The 22,965-nt window shown below is 41.3% G+C and overlaps 1 protein-coding gene and 1 long non-coding RNA gene across 2 annotated transcripts in view; one reads left to right on the top strand and one right to left on the bottom strand.

The window, feature by feature from the left end:
• Nucleotides 1-3,443: 3,443 nt before the first annotated feature.
• LOC122689980 (zinc finger protein 501-like) overlaps nt 3,444-22,965 on the top strand; it is a 30,798-nt gene continuing 11,276 nt past the window's right edge. Inside the window, 5 exon segments of the mRNA XM_043896886.1 lie at nt 3,444-3,486; nt 6,355-6,481; nt 6,987-7,082; nt 12,724-13,365; nt 13,533-13,804. Coding sequence (XP_043752821.1) covers nt 3,472-3,486; nt 6,355-6,481; nt 6,987-7,082; nt 12,724-13,365; nt 13,533-13,804 — 1,152 coding nt within the window. The 5' untranslated portion in view covers nt 3,444-3,471.
• On the bottom strand, nt 20,302-22,914 carry LOC122690413. The gene is made up of 3 exons (XR_006340048.1): nt 22,721-22,914; nt 22,003-22,098; nt 20,302-20,421 (listed from the first exon to the last, which is right to left on the bottom strand). It is a non-coding gene; the product is annotated as an uncharacterized LOC122690413 (long non-coding RNA).

The following is a 22,965-nucleotide window of genomic DNA, read 5'->3' as shown; positions in this document are numbered from 1 at the left end:
TGCATGGAAGGTCATGTGAAATGCTGGGCTGGGTGAAGCACAAGCTGGAATCAAGATTGCTGGGAGAAATATCAATAACCTCAGATATGCTCTCCCATCAGAAAGGTTCCATAAGCCTCTAACCCTTCTCCATCAGAGGGCAGACAGAATAAAAACCACAATCACAGAAAACTAGCCAATCTGATCACATGGACCACAGCCTTGTCTAACTCAATGAAACTATCATGTTTGTCATGTTTGGCCAAAGTCATGTTTCTCATGACTTTGACATACATTGAATGCAATATATAAATATCTGAAAGAATATGTGTTATATAATTTATGTAACACACATTGAATACAATAAATATATATCTGAAGATATACAGGCAGTGAGAACATGTGAGTGTGTGAGTATTCATACATATTTTCTTAAAGAATTTAAAAATTCTAGTTCATAGCTGGTCATTTCAGAATTGCAGATGATTTACTAAAAACTGCAAATCTTATAAATTTGTCAATTAATCTATTTTGTCTACTATTCTGGGAATTCATTTCCTTTAATGTCAGGAGGTTATATTTTTTAAGGAACTTCCACACTGTCCTCCCAAGTGACTGCACCTGCTTATATTCCCTCCAGCCATTCAGGAGGTTCCCTGATCTCCAAGCCTCTTCCGCGTTTATGACATTATTAGTGGGCTTTCTGCTAGTTGTTATTCTGACTGTCAGGAGGTGATGTATCACTGTCGTTTTGTTCTGCATTTCTTATTATTTAACGATGCTGAGCATCTCTCTTTTGGCTCCTGCCCATCTGAAGGATCAAGATGCCCCCCCCACCCAGCCTCAGCAGCTGAGGCGCACAGGCTGTCTCCCCAGAGCGCGTGGAGTATTCCTGGACCAGGGACGAGGCCCGAGGGCCCCGCACTGTCAGGGGGGTTCCTAAGCACTGCGTTATGTCTGGTTTTTCTTTTTTCTTTTGAGATGAATATATATTTTTTGGAATATAATTGCTTTACAATGTTGTGTTAGATTCTGCTGGACAATTTCATCAATCATCCATAGGTATATGTACACCCACTCTGTCTTGAACCTCCCTCCCACGATCTCCGTCTCCCCCCTCTAGCCAACACAGAGCCCCACGCTGAGCTGTCTGTGCTATGGAGCAGCTTCCCACCTGCTACCTGTTTTACACATTGTGGTGAATATATGTCAAGGCTCTTCTCTCAATTGGGCCCCCTCTCATTCTCCCACTGTGTCCACAGGTCTATGCTCTATATTTGTGAAAATAAGTTTTAACATATATACATATGGAATCTAGAAAATGTTATTGATGATATTATTTAAAAAGCAGGACTAGTCGTGCTGACATCGATTTTAAACATTTTTATATTAAGCTTTCAAGGTATAAAATACATGGACAATCGTTACATGCATTTTACTATGTGAAGGAAGCCCATCTGAAAATGCTACAAAAAGGAAGATTTTTACAACATGGCATTTTGATGTAGGTCAATGTTCTTATGTGCTGCATTGTGTCTGAGTCTTTGGGACCGAATGGATTGTACCTGCCAGGTACCTGTGTCCCTGAGATTTCCCAGGAAAGAACACTGGAGTGGGTGGCCATTTCTTCTTTCAAAGTATCTTCCTTACTCAAGGATTGAACCCACATCACTCGGATCACCTGCATTGCCAGGTGCATTCTGTACCACGGAGCCACATGAGAATCTACTCGGAAATGTAGAAGAGATTAAAATGGTCAGTGGTTGCCATGGGTTGCAAAGGAGGGGCTATGAATATCCTGAGTTCAGGACCATGAACTGTTTTAATGGTCCTGAGTTCAGGACCATGAACTGAAATTGTTTTAATGCACACAAGTCATTAAACATTTGCCCAGATCCTTAGAGTGAACACCCCCACAAGAGAAACATAAGGTGAAACTAGAAACTTTGTTTAATGTCTATGTATATTCATCAGTGGTAACAAATGTATACCCTGGTGGGGACATAAGTAGGGAGATTGGCCTCGTGAGGGAACAAAAGGTATATGGGAAAGCTCTGCACCTTACTGTCAATTCTGCTGTGAAACTAAATTGTCTAAGATAGTGGTACTGGTGCATGCACAGTGATTATTTCTTAGAATATATACCACTAGAAAAACGGATATGCTATCTTTAATTTTTCCTTAGTCAATTATCCTTTAAAGATATGAAAAATAGAACTCTCCATAAAGAGCAGAGAACAAACTGTAGCAGATGATTCATAAAGCCTGGAAATACAAACAAGAAGTAGAGCAGCAACATTTTTCTGTGTTGAAAGTGCAGATGAAGTCGCTCAGACCATGTCTGATTCCTTGGGACTCCATGGACTGTAGCCCATGGGATTTTCCAGGCAAGAATACTGGAAAGGGTTGCCATTTTCTTCTCCAGGGGATCTTTCTGACCCAAGGATCAAACTGGGGTCTCCCTATTGCAGGCAGACTCTCCTGTCTGAGCCACCAGAGAATCTGTTTCATGTGTTAATTTATGGGTAAGTTCACTTATGACTTAACGTTGATCATTATGTCCTTGGTTGGTCACCGGATAGATTTTAGGGCATCATTTTCAAATGCATCGGTCCCTGCACATACACACAGTTAACCCGACGTCCACTGCTGCCCCTGGTTTATTCTCAAAGAAAGCTGTGATGGAAACACCTCCCGGATCCTGGTCTTGCTGTATGTAGCAGACCCCCCACCTGCAGAGAGGTGGTCACAGTGCAAATCATTTTGTGCAAACCTGTGTCCCAGGTTACAGAGGGGAGTAACAAACAAACCAAAATTAAGGACTCAGGCCATCTTTCCTAGAATTCTGAGAGCAAAGCCTTGCAGGAACCCAGGGTCCCCAGGTGATCCCCACCAAACACTCACCCCTCCCCCAAGGGCACAGGCACAGACCTTGCAGGGCCACATCCATCTGAGAAAGAGCCCCTCCTCAGGAATCAGGCTGAGGTTCTTTGTTTCTAGAAGATCCCGAACTAAACCCTCGCTCCAGAGCTCTGGGGCAGGCAGAGCTGAGGGCTCAAGCTCAGGGCTCCTGGAAGCGGGTCTTCCTGCTGCATTGTTTCAAAGACTGTCAGAGGCAGAGTCAGGTAGCCCAGAAGCTGGGTTCCTTGTCTCTTGTGAATTTTTCTGAGGCTTGATCTCTCTATTGCGGAAAGAAAGAGAACTCTCGGGGTGGTCTGCAAAGAGAGTGGGGAAAGTGAGCACCAAACCCAGGATGTGATTAGCATATCAGCTTAATCTTGATTACCCACTACAGCTCTGGGACAGACGAAGCCAGAAAAGAGCTCAGAAAAGGGAGATAGACAGAAGAAGTCATTCTCTTCTTTATCACGGCAGCAGTTGAAGGTGAAAGAGCTGTGTGGATACCTTTAAAGATATTTTCTTAGCATGTATATGAGTTTGGGACATAATATCCCCAAAGAAGATGCAGAACAGGAGGCAGAAGAGGAGGGAATGGCAGCTTCTCAGGTAAACGTCCTGCCCGGGTCGGGGGCTGTGTCTGCTTTTCCTCCTGAAACGGCCGGAGTGAGAAGCTGCACACCTTTACTCTCTGATTCTAATTTTTCTCCTGGGGGGTTTGTTGTTGTCAACATCTCTTTTTCCTTTATTTCTTATAATGGTGAAGACCGGCTCTTAGCCTGCTTCTCCCTTGTGTCCCACAGCCTTTTCTTCACACTCTCCTGGCTTTCTGTAGACCATGATGAATTCTCAAGAAGAATTAGTGACTTCCCTTTGTGAGAAATGAACATGGGGGGGGTCACTGGTATCTGAGATTCCCAATGGAAATGTTTTAGCCATGCGTTCCAGGAAACAAACTCACTCAGAAGGACAATGCAGATAGTGGAGTGCACTTTATTACACAGCGGGGGGCCCAAGACAAAGTCTCCTCTTAGACAAGGACCCCGACCAGCATTTGTGAAAATCTTTTATACTCCATGTGTACGTGTCCAAACCCACTGCCCCAAATTCCTTGAGACTTACATAAATTAGGGAAGGGTAAATATAATCTCAATAACCCCATCACTCATGTGCCATGTGCTCAGACAGTGAAACAATTAGCCAATAATCAATAAGCATGAGTTTATACTGGACAGTTACAGAAAAATGTATGGCCTGTCTGGAGGAAGGGGTGATTAGTGTATGTGTTCTCTTAGGCGAGGAGTAACCTGGATACATATTATTAGGTTACAGGTCATGGGAGGAATATATGCAGCGGAATAGCATAATTATTATTTTTCATAGTAGATTGAGATAATGGCTTTCATAATGTTGCCAAAATACCTGGCATTTCCCCATGTACTTCTTACACCATGACCTCAGATGTTCATTGGTTCCTGTGCTTCTGTGTGATTCCCACGCTATGAAGTTCTTTTTTGTTTTCTTTCTTCAGAAAAGGTCCCTGGAGAAGGGAATGGCTACCCATTCCAGTATTCTTGCCTGGAGAATCCCATGGAAGGAGGAGCCTGGCAGGCTACAGTTCCCGAGGTTGCAAAGAATAGGAAAGGACTGAGTGACTAACATGTTTCTTGCTTTTAGTATTATTTAGGAATACAGAATTTTCTGTAAACTTTCAGCAGAGTTGTCTCTGTATATTTGTCTGTGTTTTATTACTGTCTAGAGTCCATAAACTGATGTAAAATTTCAGCTCTGCCATTTTAAAAAAATGTTTGTTAAAATATCTTCTAGAGGATGCAAGAGCAACATTATTGATTTTAAATTATTTCTGTTGCACATTGAAGATTCTGAAAAACTGTCAGAAATATAGTTCAGTTCAGTCTCTCAGTCGAGTCTGACTCTTTGCGACCCCTTGAATCGCAGCACGCCAGGCCTTCCTGTCCATCAGCAACTCCCAGAGTTTATTCAAACTCAAGTCCATAGGGAGTTGGTGATGCCATCCAGCCATCTCATCATCTGCTGTCCCCTTCTGCTCCTGCCCCCAATCCCTCCCAGCCTCAGGGTCTTTTCCAATGAGTCAACTCTTCGCATGAGGTGGCCAAAGTATTGGAGAGTCAGCTACAGCATCAGTCCTTCCAATGAACACCCAGGACCGATCTCCCTTAGGATGGACTGACTGGATCTCCTTGCAGTCCAAGGGACTCAGGAGTCTTCTCCAACACCACAGTTCAAAAGCATCAATGCTTCGGCACTCAGCTTTCTTCACAGTCCAACTCTCACATCCATATATGACCACTGGAAAAACCATAGCCTTGATTAGATGGGCCTTTGTTGATAAAGTATTGTCTCTGTTTTTTAATATGGTATCTAGGTTGCTCATAACTTTCCTTCCAAGGAGTAAGCGTCTTTTAATATCATGGCTGCAATCACCATCTTCAGTGATTTTGGAGCCCCAAAAATTAAAGTCTGACACTGTTTCCACTGTTTCCCCATCTATTTCCCATGAAGTGATGTTAGCAGATGGCATTATCTTAATTTTCTGAATGTTGAGCTTTAAGCCCACTTTTTCACTCTCTTTCACTTTCATCAAGAGGCTTTTAAGTTCCTCTTCACTTTCTGCCATAAGGTTAGTGTCATCTGCATATCTGAGGTTATTGATATTTCCCCTGGCAGTCTGGATTCCAGCTTGTCCTTCCTCCAGCCCAGCCTTTCTCATGATGTACTCTGCATATAAGTTAAATAAGCAGGGTGACAATATACAGCCTAGACGTACTCCTTTTTTCTATTTGGAACCAGTCTGTTGTTCCATGTCCAGTTCTAATTGTTGCTTCCTGACCTGCATATATAGTAGGTGCTAAATAGTTAAAATGATTCTTGCCACCAAGGTTACTACTCTGAGACCTGTAAAATCTGTAGAAAACTTGAAGTTCAAAGTTAAGGATCAATTCTTTCCTTACTATTCTACCTAATAGCTCTTCAAATTGGTCATTCATGGAGCAGAATTTTAAACGTTACTAGCTCAAGTAAGCTTGTTAAAAATGTGGCACATTGGTCCCACTCCAGAATGTTTGGAATGGAATGTGTTTTTTAAAAAATATTTCCAGTTTTTTTGTTTTTGTTTTTGTTTTTTGTGGTTTTTTTTGATAGACAGTTTATCCTGTGTCACATGAGTACAACAGTCAAAAATAAGTATGCCAATATTTACTTTATAATTCCTCTTCCTAGTCATGCTACTTTCTGTAGTAGTTTGTGGATCATATCTCATCCCCTTTTCTTGGGGTTAAAAATACGGTGAAAATATCACTGTGTAAATGCTATATTCTTGTGTAAGAGCAGGAACTCTCCTAAAGGAAAACCAGTTCTCTGAATTTGCTGTTTCCAACTTGGGTCACATAAGGAAGTCTTCCTACGGCCCCATGCCCTCTGTACTTTGTATTCCAGGGACGGCTGACCTTCCGGGATGTGGCCATAGACTTCACTCAAGAGGAGTGGGAATGCCTGGACCTCGGTCAGCGGGACTTGCACAGGGAGGTGATGTTAGAGAACTATGGGAACCTGGCCTCCTTGGGTGAGGAGAACTTCCTTCCAGAATCGCTTACCTACCCACGAGGTTTTGGTTCCTTCATTTCTAGAATGTCTTCTGAAATTATCTGCTTCCCACAGTGGTTTCAGATCTCTGCTTTCTAGGGTAAGTGAGTGTCTGTGAGTTTAGAGAGGAAGGCTTCATGATGGTTTGCTATGCTGGTAAGCTTTTTATTCCCTGATGTACTCTGCCTGCTTCATTCTAGCTGAGTGGTAATTGTATACGTTCTGTGGTATTAAACAGTTGCACGCTCTGTTAATTTCACGTTTACACACTTACTTTTGCCTTAGCAGCATGTGACCAAAATCTCAGGATTTGATTGTTACCTATTTATTAGTGTTGTAGAGGTGCCTTGAATATAGTATTTGGGGAAATAATTTTCTAGGCTTTATCAACATTCTCCAATGCATTCCCGTCTCACTTGAATACATACAGGATTGGACACGGATGAATCTCTAAGAACACAAATATTCCTTTCTCTGATGAACAGGTCTTGTGGCCTCTAAGCCGAACCTGGTCACCTTTCTGGAGGAATTGAACGACCCCAGGAGTATAAGGAGAATGGACACAGCAGCCATACACCCAGGTAGGTGTGAGTGGACTCAGATGAGAGGTCCAAGGAGCAGAGAGGAAGTCAGCCTTTGTCACGTGGTTTAGGAAGATGTGCCTCAGTGGAAATGATTTTGGAAAACCTGGCTTTATTTTTACTACTGTGAAAGAAATGGATCACCTGCCCCATTCTCTCTCTTAAATCATGCATGAATTCATCTCGTGATTACTTTTCTCCATCACAGTGCAAACTAAAAGTCTTCTCTTAGCTTGTCACAAACTGCATTCATTGGTCGTTCTTCCATTTCTTGGGGATCCTAGGAAAATTGTGCCATTTATGAGTAACTGTATGACTGTTCTTTGAAAGTTTCTTTCTACCTCTAGAGAAAAATGTGTGAGTAAAGTGGTAGAGAAACTGCTAAACTTCTAGGAATACTGGGGACAGGTTCTTGTTGTCTGATTTATAACTTCCTATCCACTGGGAGCTAGAGATAGGACCTTCTAAATAAATTTCAAATTCAATTAATTTTTTCACTGCAGAAAGCAAAACCTTCTGAAAATCAAAGAATGCACATCTCAGGTTTACTTCCAAGCTTCTCTTTTCCCTTTATGATTTCATATTAAATATCTGAAGTGTATCAGGCCTGATTCTAAAATGCTAAACTACTTTATTTTTATTTTTTAAACCACTTTAATATATTTATTTACCTCATAGAATTTTAAAATAAATTGGCATAAAAGCCTAGCACACACACACACACAAAAGCCTAGCACATTTTCCACCCATATGATTAATGGTTGATTGAAACTATAAGAATTTCTAGATTATACAAAGAAATCTTTTGAAAAAGTTCCAATTGGAATACAGCTGATTTATAATTTTGTACTACTGTACACCAAAAAGAATCAATTATACCTATCAGTCAGTTCATTCAGTCTCTCAGTTGTGTCCCATTTTTGCAAACCCATTGACTGCAGCACACCAGGCTTCTCTCTCCATCACCAACACCTGGAACCCGGTCAAACTGATGTCCATCAAGTCAGTGATGCATACAACAATCTCATCCTGTGTTATCCCCTTCTTCTCCTGCCCTCAATGTCCCCCAGCATCAGGGTCTTTTCTGGTGAGTCAGTTCTTTGCCTGAGGTGGCCAAATTATTAGAGCCTCGGCTCCAGCATCAGTCTTTCCAATGAATATTCAGGACTGATTTCCTTTGGGATGTAGTGATGTGATCTCCTTGCACTCCAAGGGACTCAGAGTCTTCTCCAACACCTCAGTTCAAAAGCGTCAGGTTTTCGGGACTCAGCTCTCTTTATGGTCCAACTCTCACATCCATACATGACTAGTGGAAAAACCATAGCTTTGACTAGACAGACATTTTTTCAGCAAAGTAATGTCTCTGCTTTTTAATATGCTGTCTAGGTTGCTCATACTTTTCCTCCCAAGTGAAAGGCTGTTGCTGAATCATGCAAAGACGCCAGGGTTCTTGGCGTCCGGAGGAGAAAAATTCAATCTGGGGTCAGAGAGAGGCTTGATCGCTCAGAGCTTCTGTGTAATAAAATTTTATTAAAGTATAAAGGAGATAGAGAAAGCTTCTGACATAGACATCAGAAGAGGGCAGCAAGGGTACCCACTTGGTATTGTTAGCAATGGAGTTATATACTCTTCAATGAATCCAAAGAATATCTGGAGCTTGTAAAGGCCTCACCAAACCTATTCCCATAATTTACATTTTAAAATATCAGAATTAGCCACATGGTTTAATGTGGAGACTGTCCTCAGGCAGGGCACATTGTTATATAATCCTTGTAAAGACTAGACCTACTCCCATAATTTACATTGTAAAATAACAGGACTAGCCAGAAGGTTTAATCCAGAGACTGTCCTCAGGCAGGATACATTACTGTTATATAATCCTAAGGAATGTAGAGGAAAAGAATTAAAAAGTCTGTCCTTTCTTCCTCCTTGAGTATTCCAGACCTCTCTCTCCTTGGGGACGCCTAGATTTCTTATCAACCTACCTAGGAAATGGCTCTCACACAAGGAGCAAGTATCTTTTAATTTCATGGCTGAAGTCAACATCTGCAGTTATTTTGGAGACCTGAAAAATAAAGTATGTCAGTGTTTCCATTGTTTCCCCAACTATTTTCCATGAAGTGATGGGACTGGATGCCGTGATCTTGGTTTTCTGAATGTTGAGTTTGAAGGCAGCTTTTCACTCTCCTCTTTCAGTTTCATCAGGAGACTCCTCAGTTTCTCGTTGCTTTCTGCCATGAGCATGGTGTCATCTGTATATCTGACGTTGTTGATATTTTCCCTGTATCTTGATTCCAGCTTGTGCTTCTTCCAGTCCACCATTTAGCATGATGAAAAGTGAAAGTGAACGGTGCTCAGCCATGTACGACTCTTTGCGACCCCACAGACTATGCCGTCCATGGAATTCTCTAGGCCAGAATCCTGGAGTGGGTAGCCTTTCCCTTCTCCAGGGAATCTTCCCAACCCAGGGCTCATTCATCATGTACTCTGCATATAAGTTAAATAAGCAGAGTGACTATATACAGTCGTGACATACTCCTTTCCCAATTTGGAACCAGTCCGTTGTTCCATGTCTGGTTCTCACTCTCTTTTCTTGACCTGTATAGCGATTTGTCAGGAGGCCGGTAAGGTGGTCTTGTATCGCCATCTCTTTCAGAATTTTCCAGTTTGTTGTGATCCACACAGTAAAAGGCATTGATATAGTCAATAAAACCAAAGCAGATGTTTTTCTGGAACTCTATTGCTTTTTCAATAATCCAAGGGATGTTGGCAATTTGATCACCGGTTCCTCTACCTTTCCTAAATACAGCTTGAACATCTGGCATTTCTCAGTTCACATTCTGTTGAAGCCTTACTTGGACAATTTTGAGCCTGCCTTTGCTAGTGTGTGAAATTAGTGTAACTGTGTGGTCATTTTAACATTTTTGTGCATTGCCTTTCTTTGAGTTTTGAATGAAAACTGACGTTTCCAGTCCTGTGGCCACTACTGAGTTTTCCAAATTTGCTGGCATATTGAGTGCAGCATGTTCATAGCATCATCTTTTAGATTTGAGATAGCTCAGCTGGAATTCCATCACCTCCACTAGCTCTGCTGGTAGTGATGCTTCTTTAGACCCACTTGATTTCAGACTCCAGGATGTCTGTCTCTAGGTGAGTGATCACACCATCCTGGTTATCACGGTCATTAAGATATTTTTGTATAGCTCTTCCACGTATTCCTGATACCTTTTGTTAAGAACTTCTGCTTCTGTTAAGCCCATAACATTTATGTCCTTTATTGTGCCCATCTTTGCATGAAATGTTCCCCTGGTATCTTTAATTTTCTTGAAAAGATCTCTAGTCTTTCCCATTCTATTTCCTTCCCATTTAGGTAATGGGAAGAGTAATGAGCAGAATTTCCAGTGTTCCAAGGATATTTTCAAAGTCTCTCTTTCATTTAATTTCTTAAGAAATTATTTTTTAAAAAAGAAATTAATAATTTATCTTATGTGTAATGAGCTTCCTCAGATATTTTCCTATGTGTCTTCACTTTATGATTAGTTCTCTGTCAATATCATGTGTTATTTTTAGGTTGAAGCATCTAGTAGAACATTCTTTGAAACATGTTGGACAAGAAGTGGACTAAAGAATTATTAGGCAGCTAGGATTTGTGAAAATGTTTGGTGTCTCCACTTTGGATGACTAAAATCAAGAAGTAATCTTTAAATTGCCCATTTCCTCTTCATTTAGTGGTTCCTGTAGGTTCTTAGCCTGCTTCTCCCTCTGTCACACATTCCTTTGCCATCTCATTTTGTCCAGTTTTCTGCTTGTAGTCTCTGTTTTGAAGGCTACGGGCACCTCGTTAGTCATCCTTCTGGTGCCTACACCTTGGTGCAGAGATTGGTCCAGAGATTTGTGCTCTGCTCTGTGGTGGTTCAGGCTTCCTCCACAAGCATCCCGTTTACAGAGCCCTCCCTCACTCCCGTCCCCTCAGGATGTCTCCTCACTGCCAACCGCAGTCCTCTGCCTGGGTCTGCTGTCCGAACCCCACATTTCAGTGCCCAGCCCTTGTCTGCAGCAGTGGACATGCCGCTCAGGCTGGGTGGGCAGGGCAGGGGTCAGCACCCCATGTGCAGGTCTAACTCTGTCCTGCTGCCACACGCGGGTTGCCATGTTCTCTCCCACAGAGAATGAGGCTCTCCTCCTCTCCAAACTGAGCTCCCCAACGAGGGCCTTCCCTGGATGTGCAGACCGCTCCTCACTTTCATGTCCCCCCAGGGCTGCAGGCCCCATCCCACTTCTCTCCTCTTCCTTTTCCTTCTTCTTTCTCTTGTCCTACCTGGCTCAGCAGGAATGTAACTGTCCTTTTAGATTTCCAAGGGCCTCTGCTAGTGTCCAGCTTGGCTCTGTGAGAAGAGTTCCATTTCTGATGTATTCTTGATGATTTTGGGGAAAGAAAAGTCTGTGTCCTCCTAATACTCTGGCATCTTGATCCTCCCTTCTCTATTTTATTTTTGAGCTAGTAAAGGGTTCATCAGTTTTCTCTAAATCTTTAAGGATATTCACTGAGGATAGCAGGCAAAATTACTTATTATTTGTTATCTTTCAGCTATGTCTCCACAAGACACCTGGGATTTGATGCCACCAAAATCAAGGATAAAAGATTTGTTTCCAAAAGCAAACCTAGGAATATATGAAAGACTACACCTCAGAAATGTCAATTTAAGAAAACACTTAGAATATATGAGGGCATATGAAAGACAGAGAAGATGTTTATATGGACATAAAGAAATTGAGACAGTTACACATAAGGCAAACCTTACTGCAAAAAGAAATGAGGAACATGATCCAAACTGGGAGAAACATGAATATCAGTCTTCAACATCTGCTGAGAAGTGTAAGTTTTCTAAAAAAGATTTACATCACCTTTTGAAACATACATGTTCTCTGAAAGGAAACGTGATATATTTGGAAGGTGATTTAGTCTCTACTGCAAATACTCATGCAAACAATTCTGAATGTAGCCTTCATTTAAGCATACATTCAAGCATGTCTGAACACCTGAAATTTAAAAGTGAGGGGCAAAACTCACATTATACTCAATTTCAGGGATCTGTGAGCAGGAAATCATTATTTTTCCAGCAAAAGATATTTCCTCTCCTTTCCACAGTGTATAATGTTGATGATAATGGAAGATATGTAGTCCAACTGTCATTGTTCAATACACATCATGATATTGCTAATACGGAACTGCTTTCCACATGTAATAAAATTAGTCAGGCCTTCATTATGAGTTCCAGCCCCAGTAATTACAAGAGTATTTATGGTGGAGTGAGAAGGTATTCAAGCAATGAAACTGGGTATAAGGTTGAAGGAGACTCAAACCTTATGAAACATCAGGTACCTGAATCATCATACAGGGATTCTAAAAGTAATAAATGTAGAAATATCTTTTATAAGATGTCATTTCATTCTGTAAAGAGTTTTCCCACTGGAGAGAATACTTATAATTGTAGTGAATATGGTAAAGCTTCTAATCAGTCTTCAGAACTTGTACAACAGCAAACTATTCAAAATTCACAGAAAGGACACCAATGTAAGATACATGGGAAAGTCTTTAGTACCTCATTCAATCTAAGTAGACGTAGGAAAATTCATACAGGAAGGAAATCTTTCAAATGTACAGAATGTGGCAAAACATTTGTCCGTCGCTCACTTCTTACCCAACATCAGCTTACTCACACTGGAGAGAAATGTTATAAATGTTCAGAATGTGGCAAAGCCTTTATTGCGAGTTCAAATCTTAGTAAACATCACCGAATTCATATGGGGGAGAAGCGTTATAAGTGTCCAGAATGTGGGAAGACCTTCATAAACAGTTCTGCACTTACTAGACATCAGCGAATTCATACTGGGGAGAGACCGTATAAGTGTATAGAATGTGGCAAAGGCTTTAATCAGAAGATCCATCTTACTACACATCTGCGAGTTCATACTGGAGAGAAACCTTATAAATGTACAGAATGTGGCAAAGGCTTTAATCAGAAGATCAATCTTACTGAACATCTGCGAGTGCATACTGGGGAGAAACCATATAAATGTACAGAATGTGGCAAAACCTTTAATCAGAAATCAATTCTCACTAAACATCTGCGAGTTCATTCTGGAGAGAAACCTTATAAATGTACAGAATGTGGCAAAGCCTTTAATCAGAACTTCAATCTTACAACACATCTGCGAGTTCATACTGGAGAGAGACCGTATAAATGTACAGAATGTGGCAAAGCCTTTAGTCAGAAATCAGGTCTCACTAGACATTTGCGAGTGCATACTAGAGAGAAATCATATAAATGTACAGAATGTGGCAAAGCCTTTAGTCATTACTCAACTCTTACCCATTATCAACGAATTCATACTGGGGAGAAACCTTAAAATGTAAGGAATGTGAAAAAGCCTTTATCAGTTGTTCAGAGCTTACTTGACATCAGCGAATTCATAGTGAACAGCGACCTTATCACTGTACAGAGTGTGGCTGAGCCTTTTTTCAGAGTTCAAATTTAATTGCACATCATCGAATCCACACTGGGGAGAAAGCATGCCAATGTACAGAATGTGGCAAAGCCTTTAATCACAAATCAGTTCTCAGTAATCATCTGCGAGTGCATACTGGAGAGAAACCGTATAAATGTACAGAATGTGGCAAAGCCTTTAATCAGAAATCAATTCTTACTACACATCTGCGAGTTCATATTGAAGAGAAACCTTAAAAACATGAACATTGTGGCAAAGGTTTTAGTCATCGTCGTCATCTCACTAAACAGCTGAGAACACACACCGGGGAAAAACGGTAGTAATGGAACAAGTGATGAAACGTTTATCATAAATATGCTTCAGAAAACTTGAGAGTTTATACACAAAACCTATGGGAATAATGTAATAAATATGAAGAAAAGTATTTAATCAAAAGTCAGATATAAAGAAACATAAGAGACTGCCTATTAAAAAGTATTTCATCAATCCTCTTTTCCAAAGTTTCTCTGAAGGAAAATTACTATAGGGAGTACTCCATAGTTAAAACTCACAGAAAATGGATATATTAGCATGGATCATGCGATGAAGATTGACGTTTAGAAAGTTAGAATTATTAGCAATGTATGCTTGTTTATAATGACATGATTTGGGATTATTAGAAGTGAATGTAATTCAATGCTCAAATAATCCATACTATGCTTCACTTCTATAGTGTGTATGCAAACATAGGTTTTGGATGGTTTATGCTTGAAAGATTAGCCTTTTCATATTGTGTTGCAACCATTTCTATCTATTATCCATTAGAAGATGAAGGATACCATAATGTAAAATGGACAATGAACATCTAAACGGAGGTGCTTGGCATTGATGTGAAATATCGGGAGGTTGCCATGATGTAAGTGATCATGGAATGTTTTCATGTATTAAAGTAAGACAGAAGTTGGTTATAAATTTTCAATAGTTATATGAGTTGATTTGAAAGAGGAACACCATCACAGTTCACTACAATACTGATGTACCTTTATAATTTCAGCACGTCATGAATATTACTTGACAGTGCTGGAAGAGACAGCTTCTGTGATAACCTAGAAATGTATTGGAAACCCTTCTGGGAAAGGCAGGCAATTAGTATATATCATGTTTACTAATTGTTTTGCTAGGCTTTGTTTAACACACCATAAAAATCAGAAAAATGATATCTTTCTCTGTACTTTTGAAATGTATTTAATCATGCATCATTCCATGGATTATTAAGGTTTTATTTCAACTATGTATGAAATTCATACAAGACCATTAGTAGAAGTGAATGGTTTTAAGTGTTTTAGTTGGTTGTAATGAATGAAGTATTAACCCACAACCAACAGTAACCTTCACCAGAAACTGTGGAAAATTCTTAGAAAAATGGGAATACCAGATCACCTGATCTGCCTCTTGAGAAATCTGTATGAAGGTCAGGAAGCAACAGTTAGAACTGGCCATGGAACCACAGACTGGTTCCAAATAGGGAAAGGAGTACCTCAGGGCTGTATAGTGTCACCCTACTTATTGAACGTATATGCAGAGTACATACTGAGAAATGCTGGGCTGGAAGAAGTACAAGCTGGAATCAAGATCGCTGGGAGAAATAAAATAACCTCAGCTATGCAGATGACACCACCCTTATGGCAGAAAGAGAAGAAGAACTAAAAAGCCTCTTGATGAAAGTAAAAGAGTAGAGTCAAAATTTGGCTTAAAGCCCAACCTTCAGGAAACTAAGATCATGGCATCTGTTCCCATCACTTCATGGCAAATAGATGGGAAAACAGTGGAAACAGTGGCAGAGTTAATTTTTTTGGGCTCCAAAATCAGTGCAGATCGTGACTGCAGCCATGAAATTAGAAGAGACTTACTCCTGGGAAGAATAGTTATGACCAACCTAGACAGTGTATTAAAAAGCAGAGATATTACTTTGCCAACAAAGGTATGTCTAGTCAAGACTATGGTTTATCCAGTAGTCATGTATGGATTTGAGAGTTGATCTATGAAGAAAGCTGAGCCCCGAAGAATTGATGCTTTTGAACTGTGGTTGTTGGAGAAGACTCTTGAAAGTCCGTTGTACTACAAGGAGATTCAACCAGTCCACCCTAAAGGGAATCAGCCCTAAATATTCATTGGAAGGACTAATGTTGAAGTTGAATCTCCCAATACTTTGGCCACCTAATGGAAAGAAGTGACTTATTTGAGAAGACCCTGATCCTGGGAAAGATTGAGGGTAGCAGGAGATGGAACAACAGAGGATGAGATGGTTGGATGGCATCATGACTCAATGGACATGAGTTTGAATAGACATTGGGAGTTGGTGATGGACAGGGAGGCCTGACGTGCTGCAGTCCATGGGGTTGTAAAGAGTTGGACATGACTGAGCAACTGAACTGAACTGAACTGAATGAAGAAAGAGATTATTCTTGCCTGGAGACTTCCACGGACAGAGGAGCCTGGCAGGCTACAGTGCATGGCGTTGCCAAGAGTCAGACACGATTCAAAGACTAAGCACAGAATTGTCAACTGTATACACTGTTTCTATTAAAGACAGATCATTCCTATAGTTTTAATTTACTTTTATTAATCATGGAGCTGCTATTGGCACACGTACAGTAACCCTAAAGATGCATGTTTTCTGTAAGGTACTCCATGATTTCAGATCTATCTATGCAATTCCAGTCACTAGTTACATTAAACATCAGGTTTCATATGGCTTGGATTCAACAGTAAAAATCACTGTCACAAAAATTACACTGTGACTTCCTTGGTGGCCCAGTGACTAAGACTCCTCCTTCCCAATGTGGGTGGCGGGTGGGGGAGGTTGGGTTTGGAGACCTAGGTTTGATCCCTAGTCAGGGAACTAGATCCCATATGCCACAAGTAAGATCCCGTACAGCCAAATAAATATTTTTTCAAAAAGAATTACACTAAGATACATTAAGAGGCATTGGGAACTGATATCTGGTGTAGCACCCAATCTCTCTTTAATAGCTCCATTTAATTTTTTGAATTATTCTTCCTTCCCATGTTGCTTTGGCGCTGGATTACTTTGAGTCAGAACACTTCCTTTTTCCTGTATGGTCACCAACCAAGACTCCCCGAAGCACCTGTTTCTTGCAGATTCTTGCCCTCAGGCTGAAACAGAAACTACTCACTTGACGTCCTCCCATTTCCCGGATAGTGGGTCTGGTCACAGTAAGCTGCTCCTGTGGCAGGGAGGGAGGCAGCCAGACCCCTAGATAAGGGCTTGTCATCCTGTGATTCATGTCCCCTCAGAACAGCAATTATCTTTTCACCTGTAGTTTCGATGTGACACAGGCTTGGGGAACTGAGATTGTTTCTGAAAACCTTTATTGCTCAGTTGCTAGTGATAAAACAATTAAAAGTTTATGCCGATCATCTCCAAAGAGACTATCGAAATGCTTGCGGAAGGTTTTACTCCCCTTGGTCCCTGGAGACAGACAGGGACTCAAATGGAAGCAGTAGGAAATACTGAGGCCTAAGAAAGGAAGGGAGTTTCATGTGTCTGCTTGTATAGTTTGTCACCATGAGAAGTGTTTCTACCAAAAATTAGTTGACTACTGAACTGTGCCTCCCTTCAGATTATGAGTAGTGACATGGAGCCAAAGTACCTGAGAAGGATTTTCAATTTGAGGGAATTTCAAAATGAGAGGGAATTTCTCCATCTGCCATTTTACAGAGGTGAAATTTTCATACCGCATTGCCTGAAATGTCATAGAACTTCTCAAAAAGTCTCGAGGCAAATACTCCCTGTGTATACTGTTAGGATTCAAAGTCTGTTAGACATAAATTCCCGCATGATTCTCACTGTAGTCTGCAAGAGCAGGTACACCTTAGTGCCAACTCCCTAGAGAATGTTCTCCTAGTTCTTAGTGACCAAAGTCATATTCAGAACCAGAGGTTCCAGCAAGGAACCAAGAGATTTGAGCTACTGATACTTTAATCATGAAAATCAGTATCAATACGACCAACTTAGAATTTGTCCCCACTCACAAATACTTCAGAAACATATTTTCATTTTTGTTCACAGCCCAAAGCGTTTGGGATTGTAGTTCCCCTGCTAGGGAAGGAACCACAATCACTGCATCAGAAGGTGGGGTCTTAACCATTGGAACACCTAAACACATTTTATTTAATAAGTAATTGATTAACTTGATATATATTTTCCGTTATATTATACTGATTAATGCTTTCTGTGTAAGAAATGATTAAATCTTCAACTCTGAGATCTTAGGTCCCCCACCAGGGATTGAACCCACATAACCTTCAGTGGAAAAAAGCACAGCATCTTAACCACTGGACCACCAGGGAAGTTGCTAATCTCACATTTAAAGAGAAAGGTGTACTCTCTTTGGACACAGTTGTCTGTGGCACTCTCTTTCCTGTCTTGTTAGCTCTTCTCCAGAATATCCTTTCAGGGACTGCGTGAGGAGATTAGGAAAGAAAGCCAGCAGTGGGGAGGGTGTTTGGGAAGCAAACTGACTGAAGAGCAGTTTAAGTGTTCGACCCACCCCACTGGGCTAGTTTCCTGCTCAGCTTTAGCATAAAAGGTCCTGCTTCTTGGAAACTTGTTCAGTCCTGGTTGAAGGAGGGCAATTGGTTACTTCAGCACCAGCAGCAACAAGAATTACCAGAATAGTCTTTATGTCAGCAGAATGTGGCAGGGGTAATGGCATATCATTTCTGTGATTGTTACAGATGACACTGGATTCCGGTCTTCCTCTTTCTTTCTAGAATCACTTCCTAAGGGAAAAGCCAGCTGCCTCATTGTAAGCAGGTCTCTGGTTACAATTACTGAGGTTTCCTCCCAACGGATCATCTGAGGGATTATATTCAACTTTTCAGCACTTACGAGACACCCATCTTCACACACTTGCACAAAGAGCTGTTGAATTTTGCCTTTTTTCAACTTGTTGAAAACATCTCGGCTTCCCATCGAGGCAGCTCTCAAAATTCTCTTTTGCCGGGACTTCCCTGGTGTTCCAGTGGCTAAAGCATTGGTCCAGTTCCCAATGCCCAGGGCCCAGGTTCAATCCCTGGTCAGGGAACTAGATCCCACATGCTGCAACAAAAGACCCCACACAGCTAAATAAATAGCTGTGTATAAGGAAAAAGAAAAAAGAAATTATCTTTTGCCTTAAGTTGTGTGACACACTTACAACAGGCAAGAAACAGCTCTGCTCCAGAAGAAATCAAAGAGATTTAAAGGCAGCGAAAAGCAGAGAAAGGAAGCACAGTTGGGCAGAAGGACCAACAGAGCCCCAAACAGAAAGGGGTGGGGTGAGAGGAGGCGAGGCTCCACCCCCACTGGCCATTCTGACCGATGTGAGGTGATATCTCCTTGTAGCTTTGATTTGCATTTCTCTAGTCATGAGTGAGGTTGAGAATCTTCACGCGTTTGTTAGCCATCTGTAAGTCTTCTTTGGAAAAATGTCTGCTTAGGTCTCTTTCCCACTTTTTGATTGGGTTGTATGTTTTTCTGGTATTGAGTTGTATCAGCTGTTTGTATATCTTGGAAATTAATCCTTTGTCAATTGTTTCAGTTGCTATTCTTTTCTCCCACTCTGAGGATTGTCTTTCCCCCCTGTTTATAGTTTTCTTTGCCAAGAAAGGTACATCTAGTGAAGGCTATGGGTTTTCCAGTGGTCGTGTATGGATGTGAGAGTTGGACTGTGAAGAATGCTGTGTGCCGAAAAATTGATGCTTTTGAAGTGTGGTGTTGGGTAAGACTCTTGAGAGTTCCTTGGACTGCAAGGAGACCCAAGCAGTCCATTCTAAATAGATCAGTCCTGGGTTTTCACTGGAAGGATTGATGTTGAAGCTGAAACTCCAATACTTTGGCCACCTGATGCAAAGAGCTGACTCATTGGGAAAGACCCTGATGCTGGGAAAGACTGAGGGCAGGAGGAGAAGGGGACAACAGGGGATGAGATGGTTAGATGGCATCACCAACTCAATGGACATGGGTTTGGCTGGACTCCAGGAGTTGGTGATGGACAGGGAGGCCTGGTGTGCTGCGATTCATGGGGTTGTAAAGAGTCGGACATGACTGAGCAACTGAACTGAACTGAACTGAATGAATGCATAGGAAAAAATAAAACTTTTGTCCTTTCTTCCTCCTTGAGAATTCCAGACCCCTCTCTCCTTGGGGACCCCTGGACTTATCAACCTCCCTAAAAATTAACTCTCTCAGTGTGATTGACGGGGGGCCTAAAAAGTAGGCCCTGGGGTTCTGCAAGACTGCTGAATCACAGATCCCTCAAATTGATTAGATTGTGAGTTTTCCCACCCACAATTTTAAATTGTTAAATTTTAGGTGTTCAGATATGCTTGAATGAATGGTTACTTGAAGCTTACATTCAGAATGAGTATTTGCATTAGAGACTAGATTACCTTCCAGATTTTCCACGTTTCCTTTTAGAGAATATGGAAACCTTTTCATAAACACTTACACTTCTCTGCAGATGTTGAAGACTGAAGTTGGTGTTTTTCCCATTTGACTCATGTTGCTGATTTTTTGCAGTAATTTTAGCATTATGTGTAACTGTCTCCATTTCTTTACGTCCGTATGAGCATCCTCTCTGTCTTCACATACCCTCGTATATTCCCAGTTTTTCATTAAATTTAAATTTCTGAGGTGAAATATTTGATATATTCCTAGGTTTGCTTTTGGGAATACATCTTCTGGAAGATGACGCTGTGAAAGTGCTGCACTCAATATGCCAGCAAATTTGGAAAGCTCAGCAGTGGCCACAGGACTGGAAAAGGTCAGTTTTCATTCCAATCCCTAAGAAAGGCAATCCCAAAGAATGCTCAAACTATCACACAACTGCACTCATCTCACACGCTAGTAAAGTAATGCTCAAAATTCTCCAAGCCAGGCTTCAGCAATATGTGAACCTAGAACTTCCAGATGTTCAAGCTGTTTTTAGAAAAGGCAGAGGGAAAAAAAAAAAAAAAGAAAAGAAAAGGCAGAGGAACCAGAGATCAAATTGGCAACACCCGCTGGATCATCAAAAAAGCAAGAGAGTTCCAGAAAAACATCTATTTCTGCTTTACTGAGTATGCCAAAGCCTTCAAAAGTGTGGATCACAATAAACTGTGGAAAATTCTGAAAGAGATGGGAATACCAGACCACCTGACCTGCCTCTTGAGAAACCTGTATGCAGGTCAGGAAGCAAGAGTTAGAACTGGACATGGAACAACAGACTGGTTCCAAATAGGAAAAGGAGTACGTCAAGGCTGTATATCGTCACTCTGCTTATTTAACTTACATGCAGAGTACATCATGAGAAAGCCTGGGCTGGAAGAAGCACAAGCTGGAATCAAGATTGCTGGGAGAAATATCAATAACCTCAGATATGCAGATATGCAGACAGCACCCTTATGGCAGAGAATGAAGAGGAACTGAAAAGCCTCTTGATGAAAGTGAAAGAGAAGAGTGAAAAAGTTGGCTTAAAGTTTAACATTCAGAAAACAAAGATCATGGCATCTGGTCCCATCACCTCATGGGAAATAGATGGAGAGACAGTGGAAACAGTGTCAGACTTTTTTTTTTTTGGGGGGGGGGTTGCAAAATCAGTGCAGATGGTGACTGCAGCCATGAAATGAAAAGACGCTTACTCCTTGGAAGGAAAATTATGACCAACTTAGAGAGCTTATTAAAAAGCAGAGCCATTACTTTGCCAACAAAGGTCCATCTGGTAAAGGCTATGGTTTTTCCAGTGGTCATGTATGGATGTGAGAGTTGGACTGTGAAGAAAGCTGAGCACCGAAAAATTGATGCTTTTGAACTGTGGTGTTGGAAAAGATTCCTGAGAGTCCCTTGGGCTGCAAGGAGATCAGTCCTGGGTGTTCATTGGAAGGACTGATGTTGAAGCTGAAACTCCAATACTTTGGCTACCTATTGCGAAGAGTTGACTCATTGGAAAAGACCCTGATGCTGGGAGGGATTGGGGGCAGGAGGAGAAGGGGACGACAGATGATGAGATGGTTGGATGGCATCACCGACACGATGGGCATGAGTTTGAGTAAACTCTGGGAGTTGGTGATGGACAGGGAGGCCTGGTGTGCTACAATTCATGGGGTCGCAAAGAGTCGGACATGACTGAGTGACTGAACTGAACTGAACTGAAGAGGAACTGAGGAGTCTCTTGATGAAACTGAAAGAAAAGGCTGAAAAAGCTGGCTTCATACTCAACATTCAAACAGCTGGTGACAGCTCTCTATGACAACAACAGAAATAAATCCTGACTTCTCCATGATTTCCAATGAAGCAGACCTTCCCAAACCACACGACAAAGAATGACCTCCTCACTGATACTTGGACCTCTCACCTGAGCCATCGGCTCCATCCACTCACACACACCTGGGTATACGGCCACTGTCTTCGTTCTCCTTATACTCCTGGGCTCCTTCATTTTCTCCAGAAAAGCGACAAGGTTTGGCTGAGAAACCACAAGACCTGTTTATCAGTAAGGAATATTGGTTTTGCCAGAGATTCATCACTTTCCAATCTAGTACGTATCTAGGTCAGGAGAGCATGCATGATAGAATGTTAAGACAACCTAGAAAATTATTTCCTCACAACACTAGGGAGATGGAAATGGCAACCCACTCCAGTGTTCTTACCTGGAGACTCCTACAGACGGGGGAGCCTGGTGGGCTGCTATCTATAGTGTTGCACAAAGTCAGTCACGACTGAAGTGACTTAACAGCAGCAGCAGCATACAACACTCACTACATAAAAATCAAATTCTGAGATTCTGGTGATGTGCTACAAGTCAAAAGTGAGTAGTGGAAATTTGATTTGAAGAGGAAGGTAGCACCATTTTATACCATGGAACGTACAGAATTAGCACTAACTTAGAGGAAGCAGGCAGATGACATCAAGGAAGAAATAAATTAGAATCATAATAAATCATCATGAAGTCTTCTTTCTAAACTCACAAATTCCCATTTTCCCATTGAAATTAGGGATCTGAAATGCTATTATAAGAAGTAGAAGATTCCAAGAGACATTCTAGAAATGCAGGAAGCAAAACCCTGACAGTAGATAAGGGATTCTGGAAAGACATGGTCCTCACCCAAAGTGGCCAAGTTCCTATACTTCTCTAACATCACATCCCTATACAATGCCCCTTGACGGAGGTCCAGTCACTCCTCTTCAGTAAAATCTATGGTCACATCCTGGAATATCAGCTGTCCCTGAAATACAAAGCACATATGCCATGTGACTGTGAGAAGACTTCCTAATGTGCCCGAAGACGACAACAGCAAGTTCACACAGGACTGGTTTTGATACAGGAGAGGGTCTGGTGTTATACTATAC

The sequence above is a fragment of the Cervus elaphus genome, chromosome 4 (assembly GCF_910594005.1).
Source record: "Cervus elaphus chromosome 4, mCerEla1.1, whole genome shotgun sequence".
Lineage (NCBI taxonomy): Eukaryota > Metazoa > Chordata > Mammalia > Artiodactyla > Cervidae > Cervus > Cervus elaphus.
The sequence above is the reverse complement of the archived record's forward strand: the minus strand, read 5'-3'. Positions and strand labels throughout refer to the sequence as shown.